This window comes from Pezoporus wallicus, unplaced genomic scaffold, assembly GCF_028554395.1.
Source record: "Pezoporus wallicus isolate ANWC-B61680 ecotype Strahan unplaced genomic scaffold, APGP_CSIRO_Pwel_v1 contig_9450, whole genome shotgun sequence".
Classification (NCBI taxonomy): domain Eukaryota; kingdom Metazoa; phylum Chordata; class Aves; order Psittaciformes; family Psittacidae; genus Pezoporus; species Pezoporus wallicus.
In genome coordinates, this window is record NW_026637444.1 from 216,022 (window position 1) to 230,639 (window position 14,618).

Consider the following 14,618-nt stretch of genomic DNA (forward strand, 5'->3'; position numbering starts at 1 on the left):
GACCGGGACGGGAAAGGGAACCGGCGAGGCGGGACGGGAACGGGACGGGACGCGGGCACCTGCTGAGCGCCCCCTTTGCGCGCACTTTGCGCCCCAGTTGCGTCCCCGCGATGCGGAACCCCGGTGCCCTCCTGCTGCTGCCGCTGCTGGCCGGTGAGTCTGCGTCCTTCCCTCTCGCTCCAGCGGGGCCCGGTGGAAGCCAGGGTCCGGTCCCGCCGTCCTGTTTCCGGGCAGCCACGGAAGGGGCCTCGGGAGGCTTGGGGGCAAGCCCCGCTCCCGGCCCCCCTTTAAGCGTCTTTAACCGGCTGCTGCCCCATAGGGCTTGGGGGGACCTCGGTCCCCGACCCCCCTCAGGTCTGCGCCCTTGGGAGCTGCTACCCGGCCACTGGGGACCTGCTGGTGGGGCGAGCTCCCCGCTTGAGCGCCACCTCCACCTGCGGGCTGCGGCGGCCACAGCCCTACTGCATCGTCAGCCACCTCCAGGTGAGAGGGATGGGGGCCCCATGGAGGCTGGGGGGGCACTGGGAGGGGATGGGGGGCATGGGACGGGGATGGGGACACACGCCACCAAGCTTCCCGCTCGCAGGAGGAGAAGAAGTGCTTCATCTGCGACTCGCGGCGGCCCTACGATGCCCGTGCCAACACCAACAGCCACCGCATCGAGAACGTGGTCACCACCTTCGCCCCCCGGCCCAAGAAAGCCTGGTGGCAGTCGGAGAACGGTGAGTGGCGGGCGGGATCGTCCCGGGGGGCTCTGCTTCCCGTCCTCCCACGCTGAGGAAGCGTGACTCAGCCGGCGCACACGGACGCGCCCCTGGACCGTGGCCGGGTCGGGGGGGGGACCCACGCGGGTGGGTGCTCCCCACAGCCACACGTGCCATCCCCCAGGCGTGGAGCATGTCAGCATCCAGCTGGACCTGGAGGCCGAGTTCCACTTCACACACCTCATCATGACCTTCAAGGTGGGTCCTGGCACGCGGGTACCAGGGATGGGATAGGATGGGATGGACCCAGATCCATGCTGGGTGTCCCGCAGACGTTCCGGCCCGCGGCCATGCTGGTGGAGCGCTCGGCTGACTTCGGGCGCAGCTGGAAGGTCTATCGATACTTTGCCTATGACTGTGACACCTCCTTCCCCCACGTCCCCCGTGGGCCCCCACGCCGCATCGACGACGTAGTCTGCGAGTCCCGCTACTCCGACATCGAGCCCTCCACCGAGGGGGAGGTGAGGCCCTGAAAGCAGCCCAGGAGGGTCCAGGGGACCCCCCTTACTCTGCCCTTACCACCCTGTTGTTTTCCCCCCTCCCCAGGTCATCTACCGGGTGCTGGACCCCTCCATCCCTATCCGGGACCCCTACAGCCCTGACATCCAGAGTGAGTCGCCCGCCTTGGGCTCCTGCCTGGCTGCTCTATTTTGGGTGCAGCTATTTTGGCTGCTGTCTCCCGGCTCTGAGCCCCACAGTGGGGTCAGGGCCAGATCCAGCTTGAGGGTCTCAGCCTCCTCCTGCACCCATCCTGTAGGAGCTGCTAAAGGTTGGGCTGCATCCCGGTGAGGGCAGGGAGATGCTGTGCTGGAGCTGAGCCTAGCGCTGAGCAGCGGCATGGTGCGGGATGGGGTTAGAGATGGGCAGAGGAGCCAGCTGAGTGCAGGACGCAGTGGGTTAATCACACAGCGCTAAATTTAGGCTGGGAGCAGAGGGGAGGAATCTGCAGGGCTCGGCTGCTGGGAAGCTGCAGTCCTGTGGGAGCCGTCCTGTCCTGTCCTGTCCCATCCCGTCGGGGCCCCTACACTGCACGCACCAGGAACAGCCCCCATCAGTGAGGAGCCCTTGCCCAGGGTGCTTGTTGCACACTGATGTGGTCCTATCCTGCATGGTGGGGTGTGCAGACCCCTGGTTCATGGCACAGCTTGACGTGCACAACCACGTGCAGGGGAGTTGAACCACCAGGCTGCGTACAACCACGTGCAACCTCTTGCCTGTGAGCCAAATCACACACAGCCCAGCCCAGTGCCAAGAAGCTGTGCTATAGGCAGCCATAGGCAGCACAGTGCGATGGTGGGAAGCCCTGTATGGACTCCCCATACCACAAACAGCATGGACAAGCTCAATGGCCCTGTGCTGATGGAGGTCTCTCCTCACTCCAGACCTGCTGCGCGTCACCAATCTGCGCGTGAACCTCACCAAGCTGCACACGCTGGGGGACAACCTGCTGGACACGCGGCGGGAGATCCGGGAGAAGTACTATTATGCGCTGTACGAGCTGGTGCTGCGCGGGAACTGCTTCTGCTACGGGCATGCCTCTGAGTGTGCCCCACTCAGCGGGGCCCCCGCCGCCACCGATGGCATGGTAGGGTGATACAGCACCCCACGTGTCCTGCTGGGGCTGGGTAGGTGTGCTCCCTGGTCCCACAGCCCCTCACTGTGGCATCTGGCAGGTCCATGGGCGCTGCGTCTGCAAGCACCACACACAAGGACTGAACTGTGAGCGCTGTGAGGACTTCTACCATGACCTGCCCTGGCGCCCGGCCGAGGGCTCCAGCACCAATGCCTGCCGCCGTGAGTGCCACAGTGCTGGGGGGAGGGGATTTGGGGTGCTGGATGGGGAGAGCCACAGGCTGTGGTTTGGGGAGGTTGGGGTGCTGGGTTAAGGGGTGTCAGGGCTGGGGAGGTTGGGCACTGGGGGTGCTATGGGCCAGGTTTGGGTACCACATGCTGTGCCGCGGGGCTGTCCCTGCAGGATGTGACTGCAACGAGCACTCGCGGCGCTGCCACTTCGACATGGCCGTCTTCCTGGCCACCGGCAACACCAGTGGGGCCGTGTGTGACGGCTGCCAGCACAACACCATGGGCCGCCGCTGCCACCTCTGCAAGCCCTTCTACTACAAGGACCCCAGCAAAGACCTGCGGGACCCCGCAGTGTGCCGAGGTTGGTGCCGGGGTGGGGGGGGGCACGGCATGGGACGGGGTGTGCTGGATGCTGGGAATGCTGACCTGCCTGTGTCCCCAGCCTGTGACTGTGACCCCGAGGGCTCTCTGGACGGTGGGATGTGTGACAGCGCTGACGACCCAGCCCGGGGGCTGATCGCAGGGCAGTGCCGCTGCAAGGAGCACGTGGCCGGTCCCCGCTGCGACCGCTGCAAACCCGGCTTCTTCGGCCTCAGTGCCACCAACCCGCAGGGCTGCCAGCGTAGGTACCGGGGCAGCACCCAGCAGGGTTGGGTGTGCGGTGTGGCCTCACCAGACACTGCTGTCTTTCCATGCAGGGTGCCAGTGTGACCCCCGTGGCACAGTGGCCGAGGGCAGCCAGTGTGACCCTGTGAGTGGTGAGTGCTTCTGCAAGAGGCTGGTGACTGGGCACCGCTGCAATCAGTGCCTGGTGAGTGGGGATGTGCGTGGCACATGGGGGCATGTATGGTGCTCGGGGGCTATGCACAATGCTTGGGACCGTGCACTATGGCTGGGGCCATGCATGGTGGCATGGTTTAGTGGTGGACTTGGCAGTGCTGTGGTAAAGGTTGGACCTGATGATCTTAAAGGTCTTTTCCAACCTGGCTGATTCCATGATTCTATGATGCCTGGGGCCATGCACTCCCTGACCCCCTTTTCCTCTGCAGCCCGAGCACTGGGGGCTGAGCCACGATGCCCCAGGTTGCCGGCCCTGTGAATGTGATGTGGGGGGTGCCCGCAACAACCAGTGAGTCTTCATGGGGACACAGGGGCCATGGGGCATCGCTGCTGGCATCAGGGCTGATGGTGGTGCTGGGTATCAGGTGTGCCATGGAGACGGGACAGTGCCAGTGCCGCAGCCACATGGTGGGACGACAGTGCGACCAAGTGGAGCCTGGCTTCTACCGCATCAACTTGGACCATTATACCTATGAGTCTGAGGATGCTCGGCTCCATCAGGTAAGGGATGAAGGTGTCCTTGGGGGTACATGAGGGCAGCACGTGCCTCTTTGCGGGGTTCCTAAGCTGCAGGCACCACTCTGCCCTATGGGCCTGACAGACAAGGTGGTTTTGGGGTCCCATCTCACAACCCTCCCTTGCACCAGGGCTCAGTGGTGGAGCGTGAGCCCTCCACGGACCGCCCACCTTCCTGGACTGGGACAGGCTTTGCCCGCATGGTGGAGGGTGGCTGGCTGGAGTTCCATGTGAGAGACGTGCCCTTCTCCATGGAGTATGACGTGATCATCCGCTATGAGCCGCAGGTGAGCACCTGACAGTGAAGCCAGTGATGGGGTGTATCGCCACACTGGGAGCTGGTGGTGGGGCATGCTGGATGGTGAGCCCTTTAGGCACAGCCCTTTCTCTGTCTGCAGCACCCAGAGCCCTGGCAGGAGGTGAGGGTGAAGGTGCTGCGCCCCAGCCCTGTCTCCGCCAGCAGTCCTTGTGGGAACACCATCCCGGCTGATGACCAGCTCTCCACCAGCCTCCCATCTGGTGCCAGGTGAGCACCGTGCCGGGAAGGGGCTGTGTTGGGGCTCATAGCAGGCACTCAGCTGACCATGCTCTGCCTTGCCTCTGCCCAGGTACGTGGTGCTGCCGCAGCCCATCTGCCTGGAGCGGGAAGTCTCCTACACCATTCGAGTGGAGCTGGGCTGTGCCTCCGCTCGGCAGGATCCCAGCGCCAGCGTGCTCATCGATTCGGTGAGGGGCAGCCTGCAGGGACAGGCCAAGGGGAATGGCTTTAACCTGACAGAGGGGAGACTGAGATGAGCTCTTAGGCAGAAGCTCTTCCCTGTGAGGGTGCTGAGGCGCTGGCACAGGGTGCCCAGAGAAGCTGTGGCTGCCCCATCCCTGGCAGTGTTCAAGGCCAGGTTGGACACAGGGGCTTGGAGCAAGCTGCTCTAGTGGAAGGGGTCCCTGCCCTTGTAGGGTCAGGATGTGGCTGTAGGGCACACAGGGCGAGACAGGCATGACATCTCACTGACTTGCCCCCTGCAGCTGGTGCTGATGCCCCGTCACTCCTCACTGGAGATGTTCATTGCGGGAGACCCCATCTCCATGAAGCGCCGCGAGACCTTCGAGCGGTACCGCTGTGCCCAGCCCTTCTATGCTGCGGGTCCCTCGCCTGTGGCTGAGCCCTGCTCCAGGCTCCTGCACAGCCTGTCTGCCATCCTGCACGACGGGGCGCTGCGTGAGTCTGGCCCTGCACCCCGTTGTCCCCTGTGCAGTGGTGGCAGCGCTCACCACACTCTCTGCCCGCAGCCTGCCTCTGCGACCCCCAGGGCTCCACCAGCGCCGAGTGCCAGCCGCAGGGCGGGCAGTGCCAGTGCAAACCCAACGTCATGGGGCGGCGCTGCCACCGCTGTTCCCCAGGCACCTTTGGCTTTGGGACCAGTGGGTGCCGAGGTGAGTGCCGCAGGGATGTGCCGCAGGAGCCTGGGGGTGCTGGGGCTGGATGCTCTCCATAGCCCAGGGTCAGACTCTATGGGTGCCATGCCTTCCAGCATGCCAGTGCAGCAGTGAGGGGTCGGTGAACCCCATCTGTGACACCACCACGGGGCAGTGCTCCTGCCGGGAGGGTGCCCATGGCTCACGCTGCGACCGCTGCCAGCCTGGCCACTGGGGCTTCCCGTCCTGCCGGCCCTGCCAGTGCAATGGGCACGCCGAGGAGTGTGACCCACGCACGGGCAGCTGCTTGCGCTGCCGCGACCACACCGATGGCGAGAGGTGCCAGAGGTAGGTGAGGTGTGCACCGGGAGGAGGATGTGGTGCTGCTGGTGGCCCCTGCTCACCCCCTGCCCGCAGATGTGCAGCTGGGCACTTCGGGAACCCGGCGCTGGGCTCTGGGCAGCACTGCCGGCCATGCCCGTGCCCCGATGGACCCAGCAGCCCCCGGCACTTCGCTGCATCCTGCTACCAGGACAGCCGGTCCTGGCAGGTCGTCTGCCACTGCAGCCCCGGGTACACAGGTGGGTACCATGGGGGTCCCCATGCACTGCCCTGTGCTCTGTGCCAGTGGGTACAGGCAGGTACAGGTACACTGTGCCCATAGGTCCCCGCTGTGATGAGTGTGCTCCCGGCTACTATGGGGACCTGCAGCAACCCGGCGGGCGCTGCCTGCCCTGCCAGTGCCATGACAACATCGACATGACCGATCCAGAGGCATGCGACCGGCGCACGGGGCACTGCCTGCGCTGCCTGTACAACACAGCGGGGCCGCACTGCGCCGAGTGCCAGCCCGGCTTCTATGGGGATGCCACACGGCACAGCTGCCGACGTGAGTACCCATGGCCACACAGAGATGTTCCTGGGGACCACATGTGCCTGTGGGGTCCCAACAGCCCTGCCCTGCTGTGCCCTGCAGTGTACTTTGCCAGCCCTGGCACTGCATTCCTGTCCTTGTCCCTATGCCCTACTTGTGCCAGCCCATCTACATCCTCATCTCATGCCCATTTCTGTCCCTATTCTTACCCCATCCCCACTACCCCCCTGACTCTGTCCCTATCCCATCTTTATCCCATCTCTATCCTGAGCCTGCCCCATCTCCATCTCATCCCCATCAGTGGTCCTCACGCTGTTCACATCCCACCTCCACCTGGTCCTCACTACATCCCTGCCCAATTTCTGTCTGCATTCTGCCTTCACCCTCAACCACTGCCATCCCCATCCCATCCCTTCCTGTGTACGCATTCCACCTCCATCCCAGTCTCATCCCCATCCTGTCTCTGTCCTCATCCTCTCACCATCCCCTCTCAATCCCCGCATCCCTGTCCCTGCTCAGTGCCTGTCTTGTTCCAGGTTGCTCCTGCAACCCACTGGGCACCGACCCCAGCACCTGCAGTGCCCAGCAGTGTCATTGCGATGTGCGCAGCGGGCAGTGCCACTGCCTGCCCAACGTGGAGGGACAGAGCTGCGACCGCTGCAGCCCCAACTTCTGGAACCTGGGCAGTGGGCAGGGCTGCCAGCCCTGTGCCTGCCACCCCCAGCACGCCCTGAGCCCTGCCTGCAACCAGGTGAGATACAGCAGGGACAGGGGGACAGGATGGGGCTGGGGGTGTGCTGCAGCAGTGCCAAACTTTGTTTCATCCAGTTCACAGGGCAGTGCTCGTGCCGGCCAGGCTTCGGGGGCCAGACCTGTTCTGACTGCCAGGAGCAGCACTGGGGTGACCCGCGGCAGCAGTGCCGAGGTGAGAGGCAGTGCTGGCAGGGGGACTATGGCAGGCCCTGTAGCACCCTGACACCGCTGTCCCCACAGCCTGCGACTGTGACCCCCGTGGCGTTGCCAGTGCCCAGTGCCACCGTGGCAGTGGCCACTGTGACTGCCGGCCCGGCATCTCCGGCGTGCGCTGCGACCAGTGCGCACGGGGCTTCTCCGGCATCTTCCCTGGCTGCCAGCCCTGCCACCCCTGCTTTGGGGACTGGGACCGCGTGGTGCAGGACCTGGCTGCGCACACCCGGGCACTGGCACAGCGCATCAGCCTCCTGCAGCACACCGGGGCTGCCAGCGCCTTCCAGGGCACCTTCCGGCGGCTGGAGGAGAACCTCGCCACCGTGCGGGACATGGTGGCTGCCCATAACACCACCATTGGTACTGCTGCCCACCTCACACACGCCACGGAGGGGCTGCGGTGAGCACTGGGCGCAGGGCATGGCTTGCGGGGGGGGGGGGGGCACTGGGAGCGGGTTGTCACCCCATGCCCTTACAGGCGGCACATCGAAGAGGCAACGGAGAGGCTGACGCGGGTGGAGGGGGAGCTGACGGCTGCCCAGGATGCCAACTTCAACGCCAGCCACGTGCTGAGTGTGGTGGACCGGGGTGCCCGCGCCCTCAACCACAGCCTGCAGGACCTGGAGCAGCGGCTGCAGGCCCTCAAGACCTCCAATTTCCTTGGTAAGATGTGCCACAGAGCTGGGGCAATGGGACCATGGCAGGGGGTCTGACAACGCCCCTGCTTCACCCAGGTGCCTACGACAGCATCCGTGAGGCCTATGGGGAGTCACGGGATGCAGAACGCCAAGCAGACTCCTCCACCCGTGCTGTACCCAGCCCCATCAGCACCTCCGTGGCCACCCGGCACCGCACCGAGCATCTACTGGCCAGCCATAGGGATGACTTCAACCGCCAGAACGCAGCCAGCCGGCGGGCACTGATGGACCTGGCGGCGAGAGCACAGGCGCTGAGCCTGCACCCACTCAATGAGAAGGTGGGATGCGCGGTGGGGACCATGGGGATGGTGCCTGGAGCCACACTGAGCCCGCGCTGCCGTGCAGGTCTGCGGTGCTGTGGGTGACGTGCCCTGCGCTGAGAGCCCCTGCGGAGGAGCTGGGTGCCGGGATGAGGATGGGGGACGGCGCTGCGGGGGTCTGAGCTGCGGCGGAGCTGTGTCCACGGCAGACAGTGCACTGGACCGGGCACGCCATGCGCAGGAGGAGCTGCGGCAGGCGGCCAGCGACATGGCCCAGCTCTCCCACAAGGTACGTGGCACATGGGAGCGGGTGGGAAAGCCATGCCCCACAGCCTTTATGGCTGAGACCGAGGTCTCTGCCCCTGCTCAGGTGGCTGAGGCCAAAGGGAAGGCAGATGAGGCTCGGTTGCGGGCACAGGCGGCTCTGGACAAAGCAAACCAGACCAGGGCCCGTGTGGAGAGCTCCAACAAGGAGCTGCGGGAGCTCATCAGCCACATCAAGGCCTTCCTGAGCCGTGAGTGCCAGCGTGCAGGAGGGATGGCACCCTGCCCGGCCCCTGCACCGCACCGCCCTGACCCTGCACTGCACTGACCCCACACCGCACTGCATGGTCCCTGCACTGCATGTGGGGCTATACAAACCCAGCACCACACAGCCCCTACCCCATACTGTGTTGCATGGACCCTGCCCTGCCCTGCCCATCCGGTGAGCCCCGTCCTGTGATGTTGTCCCATGACAACATCCTGTGTCACTCCAAACATCCTCTGTCCCATTACCCTCCAGCCCTGCCCTGTGGTTGTATGCCATAATAACCTTCATAGCTCTCTCCCTATGGCTCTCCCTCATATTTCCCTCCATGTTTCCCCCCCCATATCTCCCGTCATGTTTCCTCCCCCTGTTTCCTCCCCATGTTTACCCCCCCATGCCTTCCCCTCATGGCTCTCCCCCACGGTCCCCGATGTCCCCTCCACCCCGGGGGTGCCACAGGAAACACCCTGACATCTCCCACCCTCAGAGGAGGGTGCCGACCCCGAGAGCATCGAGGTGGTGGCCAGCCGTGTGCTGGAGCTCTCGCTGCCAGCCGCGCCGGCGCAGATCCACCGCCTGGCCGAGGAGATCAAGGCGCGGGTGCGCAGCCTGGCCAGCGTGGACGCCATCCTGGAGCAGACGGCCGGCGACGTGCGCCAGGCCGGGCAGCTGCTGCAGGAGGCACAGCGAGCGCGGTGAGCCAGGGGACACGGGGACGTGGGGATCCCCAGAGTGGGCTGGTGCTGAGGCCGTGCTGCCCTGGCCGCAGGTCGCGGGCTGAAGGCGTGCGGGACACGGCTGAGGCGGTGCGGCAGGCGCTGGAGGAGGCGCGGCGGGCACAGGGCATGGCGGAGGAGGCACTGCAGCTCGCCACGGGTGACATCCAGCACAGTGAGAGAGCGCTCGGCACGGTGAGAGCCTCATCCCCGTCGCCTCAGCATGGGCACACCATGGGGATGTGACCAGCAGGGCGAAGGAGGTGATCCTGCCCCTCTGCTCTGCTCGTCTGAGACCCCACTTGTAGCACCATGTGCAGTGCTGGTGTCCTCAGCGTAAGAGGGACATGGAGCTGGTGGAAAAGACCAGAGGAGGCCATGAGGATGATCGGGGCTGGAGCACCTCCCGTCTGAAGACAGGCTGAGAAAGTTGGGGCTGTTCAGCCTGGAGAAGAGAAGGCTGTGTGGAGATCTCATAGCAGCCTTCCAGTATCTGAAGGGGGGCTATAGGGATGCTGGGGAGGGACTCTTCATGAGGGACTGGAGTGAATAGGACAAGGGGTAACGGGTTAAAACTTAAACAGGGGAAGTTTAGATTGGATATAAGGAAAAAATGTTCTTTACTGTAAGGGTGGTGAGGCACTGGAATGGGTTGCCCAGGGAACCTGTGAATGCTCCATCCCTGGCGGTGTTCAAGGCCAGGTTGGACAGAGCCTTGGGTGACATGGTTTAGTGTGAGGTGTCCTACCCATGGCAGGGGGGTTGGAACTGGATGACCGTAAGCTCCTTTCTAACCCAAACTATTCCATGATTCCCTGTGGGCACCCTGACCATGCCCATGCCACCCCTCGCAGATGCAAGCCCAGACAGCAAGTGCCGAGCAGCGCCTGGCGGGTGCCATGGGTCAGATTGGGGTGCTGGATGGGCAGATGGATGCCCTGAAGGTGAAACGCGCCAACAACAGCCTGGCAGCCACGCGAGCACAGGAGGCGGCCGGCACCGCACGGGACCGTGCTGGCGAGGCCAAGCAGGTGGGTGAGCACAGGGGGATATACAGGGGGAGGTTGCAGGGGTCCCATTGACCATGCCCACCATGCGCAGGTGCTGGAGGGGCCGCTGCGGGACCGGTACCGCACGGCGCAGGAGCTGGTGCAACACCGTGCTGAGGGCGCGCGGCAGGCAGGCAGCCGGGCACAGCGCCTGCGGGACGAAGCCGCGGGGCTGCTGCAGGACGCGCAGGGCAAGCTGCAGCGGCTGCGAGGTGAGGCTGTGGGCTGCGGGTGGTGGTGGTGGCGGAGGTCTGGGCTCACTGTGTGTCCCCATTTCATCCCTGCAGCGCTGGAGGAGGAGTATGAGCGCAACGAGCGTGTGCTGGACGCCAAGGCGGCCCAGCTGGGTGGGCTGGAGGCCAGGATGAGGGACGTGCTGGCCACCATCAACCAGCAGGTCCAGATCTACAACACGTGCCAGTGAGGACACCCCCGAGCCCACATAGCCCCTGCCTGCGGTGGGCACGGTGGAGCTGCAGGGCACCTCCTGTGTGAATAAAGTTACAGAGCAAGAGTGCTGTGTCTGCCTGTACCATTGGTGCCTGGCCCCATAGCGGGTGTAGGGCACGGCGGGGACGGGGCGGTCGGTGGGGACAGGCTGCAGGCCCGGCCCGTTGCTATGGGAACGCAGCCCGGTCGCGCCCTTGGAGGCGGGTTGCCTCTCCGGCGCCGTGGTGACGTCACGGCTGGCGTCGTTGCCATGGTGCCGCCGAGCGGCCGGCTTCGGCTCGTGGTCACGTGGCCACCCTCGCCTTTCCTTCCCTCCGCCCAATCGCGTTTCCGTATCACATGGTCTCGTCCGCCGGCTTCCGGAAGTGCGTCACAGGGCTCGGGCCTGTCGCCGTTATCGGCCCGCTCGGGAGATCGGCTCCACCGAACACCAAGTGGAGCAGCGGGGCCGGCAGTGAGTGTGTGCGGGACCGGCTGTGTGTGTGTGCGGGACCGGCTGTGTGTGTGCGCGATACCGGCTGTGTGCGTGCGCGGGACCGGCTGTGTGTGTGTGTGTGTGTGTGTGTGTGTGTGTGTGTGTGTGTGTGTGTGCGCGCGCGCGCGGCGGCCGGCAGCGAGTGCGGGGCCGGGAATGCAGGGCGGGACCGGCGGGCAGGGCACCGGTGGCGGTGTGAGGCCGGGATGCGGCCCGTTGGCTGGGTGTGGGACACACGTCGGGCCGGGCCGCGGGTGGAGCCGGGGCCGGGATCTGATGCTCCGCTGCGGGGCCCTTGCACGGTTCTCGCCGCCCTTCCCTCTCTGGATGCCGGGCGGTGACTTGTCGGGTTCATCACCCCCAGAGTCTTGTGAGGAGCTGGAAGCACGGTGCGGTGCACGCGGTGGTTTCCATACGCTGTGTGGGGTCTGTGCTTGTTCTGGCCCAGCCTGTGTGTCGGGCGTGCTGGGAAGCTGAAGGAAGAGATGAGCTGGAGTCTTGAGGTTTCTGATCTGTCAGGGAGATAAGGAGCAGAAGGTGATGGAAGTACCTGTGTGCATGGGAAGTGTTTCTGTCAGCTGTATTTGGGACATGGAGGAGTATGGAAGGATGAGCTGGGAGACGGGCAACCTGCTTCACAGCCACCCTATTTGGGTGCTTTTGGGTGCTGAGAGCAGAACCAGGGGACCTCTTCCTGCTAAATGTGCCTCAGACACAGGGGGTGAATTACATCTTGTGCACCCTCTGATGTTGTTCCCTAAGCATTTACGTTAGCCCTGTCTGGCGCTGCCATAGGAAGGCACAGCCTTTCTCCCCAGTCCCCATTCTCCCCGTTCTCCCATTCCTGAGTTTTCCCTTTCCTGTGGCCAGTGGAAGTGTTTGTGCAGCCCCAGCATGAGCTGTACTGGGAGCTGCTCTGTGGCAAGACAGCATTTCCCTCTGGCTGCTATCTTGATTTGGTACATGCTGCAGCCACATGGGTGCTTGCAGCAGCACAAGGCTGGACAGCAGAGGCTCAGCAGCAAGACCAGGCTTTTGCAGCTCAGAGGATTGAGTAAGGTCCTGTACCAGTGCCCTGCAGGTTCCCCTGGCATCCACCCAGAGTGGCCTTTCGCCATCACTCCCCTGCAGCAGCTCCTACAGTGCTAAACCCTCTGCTCTGCATGTCCCGGGGATGAATGTCCTGCCTGGCTGCGTGCTTCCTGGTGGCAAAGAGGCAGAAAGGCTCAGGCCTATGGCAGGGGGTTGGACCTGGGTGATCGTAAGGTCTTTCCCAACCCAGACCATTGTATGATTAGAATAGGTGAATGGGAATAACTTCTATTAATGGGAATAGCTGCTTTGCCTGCACTCCTCCAAAACCCTGTGTTGCCCACGGTGGCCTTGGACTGCAGTCAGTCTGACAGCTGGAATTTGGCAGAGCTCTAGGTTCTTGGGGCTTTTGGGAATCACTGTCACCAGAGCACCTGAGGGAGCTGAGCCCTCAGTGGGGTGCAAGAGCAGCAGGATTCTCACGGAGGAGGGGCAGTAGCACACAGCCATGTGGTTCTCCTCACACCTTCCTGTGCAGAGGATGGTCCTTGTTCAGCTTGCTGCCACCCTGCCCAGCAGTTACCCTATGCCACCCCTCCAGAGGCACAGGAAGGAGGCAATGGAGCCTCACTGGCCCTGCATGAAGCAGTTGCTGCTTCTTGTCTCCTGCTCCTCCTGGGGCTCTCACCATAGGGGCAAAAGAAATTCAACAAAATACAGTTTCCCAAGCCCAGGTTCACTTTCTGGGTGCTGGGAATTGTCTGCAGCTGATCTGTTCTGGTGTCACTGGGGATGCGTGTGTCAGACCCAGCCCTGGGAAGCACAGTGAGGGGCCCTTCCCATTCCCTCTGCAGCCAGGGGTGCTGCTGTGTCCTGGTGAGACCCAGTGTGTGCAGCAGTTTGGGGGTGGCACTGCTGTCCAGGGCTAATGCCAGGCTCTTCCTCATTTCCAGGTTGTTTTGGCCTCTCCACGCAGCAGTGGGAGGTGTCTGTGCCAGGCAGCTGGGCTGGAATTAGTGTTGAGTTTTTTGTTGGCGTCGGTGGCTCTTGGTTACGAGGGAGGGTTGGGTGAAGTGGTTTGGGCACGGTGCCTGGCGTGGGGCTGGCTGTGCCAGGGCTGAGGGCAGGGCAGGACCTGGCTCTCTCAGGTCCCTTCTGTTTGTGGCTACAACTCCATGTTTGTGGCTACTTGCTGTCCCGAGGATCTATAGAACTCAAGCACTCTGGGGATGTGGGGCTTGTGCTCCCTCTAACCAAGTGCTTCCCTTGGAGGTGCTTCCTTCCCCTGTCTGTACCTGAGCAGAGCGGTGGGGTCTGTCGTAGGTCTAGGGGCAAGGGCAGAACAGGGTATTCCTGAGGGCAGGGAGGGAGAGGCAGGCTCAGTGGAGCTGGGCTGGAACAAGGTGCTGTTTGGCTCAGCTCTGTGTCCTCAGACAGGAGCAGGGATGCAGAATGAGGTGTGAATCAGTGCCCCGGGAGCTGCTGCAGGGTGGGCAGGATCCATGTGGACTGACAACCCCCTGCAGACAGTGTGTGCTACCAGGGCCAGCAAGAGAGGAAGAAGCCTTCCCAGCTCTTTGCTTCCACTGCCTCCACCTTGAGTGGGACTGCTGTCAGCGGGTTGTTCCATCTCTCCTCTGTCAAAGCCATGTACACCCAAGAGAGAAGCCAGAGAGCAGGACACTGAGTGGGCCTTTGAGCCCGCAGCTCCACACCCCCCAGGGGAGCTGCCTGCAAGGGCATGTCCAAGGGAGCAGGGTGAGCACTCTGCGGTCTCCCTGGGGCAGCAGAAGCAGAGGTGTCCTGTTTCCAGGCCAGGCCCTGCTGCTGCTGTCTGTAACCCAGCGGGGAGATGAATATGCAAGGCGCAGCGCTCCTGGTTGAGCTCTGAGCTGGTGGGTGGAGAGGAGGAACTCTGCTCCTGCCAGGGAGCTCCGCTCTCATCTGTCACGGGAGCCTGGCCGGAGCTGCTCCTGCTTCTCCCCTTTCTTCCTTCTTAGGGCGTTACTCGCTCCTGCTCCCGCCCTCTTCCATGGGGCGCTGCTTGACTGAAATAGCCGCGGCCGCAGCCGTGGGGCAGCCTGACCCCACGGGCTGCATTTCACACCCTGGGGCTGCCCCATGTCCTCACCTCTGCCTCCAGGTGTCATTACTGCACCGGCGGCTCCTTTGGGCCAGGGTTTGCTGTAATGGGAGCCAAAAGCATGACAATAAAAAAAAAAACCACCTTTCC

At 63.8% G+C, this 14,618-nt stretch overlaps 1 protein-coding gene across 1 annotated transcript; it reads left to right on the plus strand.

The window, feature by feature from the left end:
* The first annotated feature begins 49 nt into the window (after positions 1-49).
* Positions 50-10,942, plus strand: LOC130597224 (laminin subunit beta-2-like). Its single transcript, XM_057405552.1, has 33 exons — positions 50-153; positions 320-483; positions 587-722; positions 889-962; positions 1,037-1,225; positions 1,311-1,374; positions 2,147-2,349; positions 2,438-2,558; positions 2,740-2,928; positions 3,010-3,189; positions 3,266-3,378; positions 3,617-3,696; positions 3,773-3,908; positions 4,055-4,210; positions 4,322-4,449; positions 4,532-4,649; positions 4,947-5,139; positions 5,211-5,354; positions 5,453-5,684; positions 5,754-5,917; positions 6,001-6,225; positions 6,747-6,961; positions 7,039-7,135; positions 7,204-7,576; positions 7,655-7,839; positions 7,911-8,152; positions 8,220-8,423; positions 8,505-8,649; positions 9,151-9,358; positions 9,433-9,574; positions 10,234-10,410; positions 10,481-10,640; positions 10,716-10,942. The coding sequence occupies exons 1-33, from the start codon at positions 111-113 to the stop codon at positions 10,850-10,852; spliced, it is 5,337 nt and encodes a 1,778-aa protein (XP_057261535.1). The 5' UTR covers positions 50-110; the 3' UTR covers positions 10,853-10,942.
* The last annotated feature ends 3,676 nt before the right edge of the window (positions 10,943-14,618 follow it).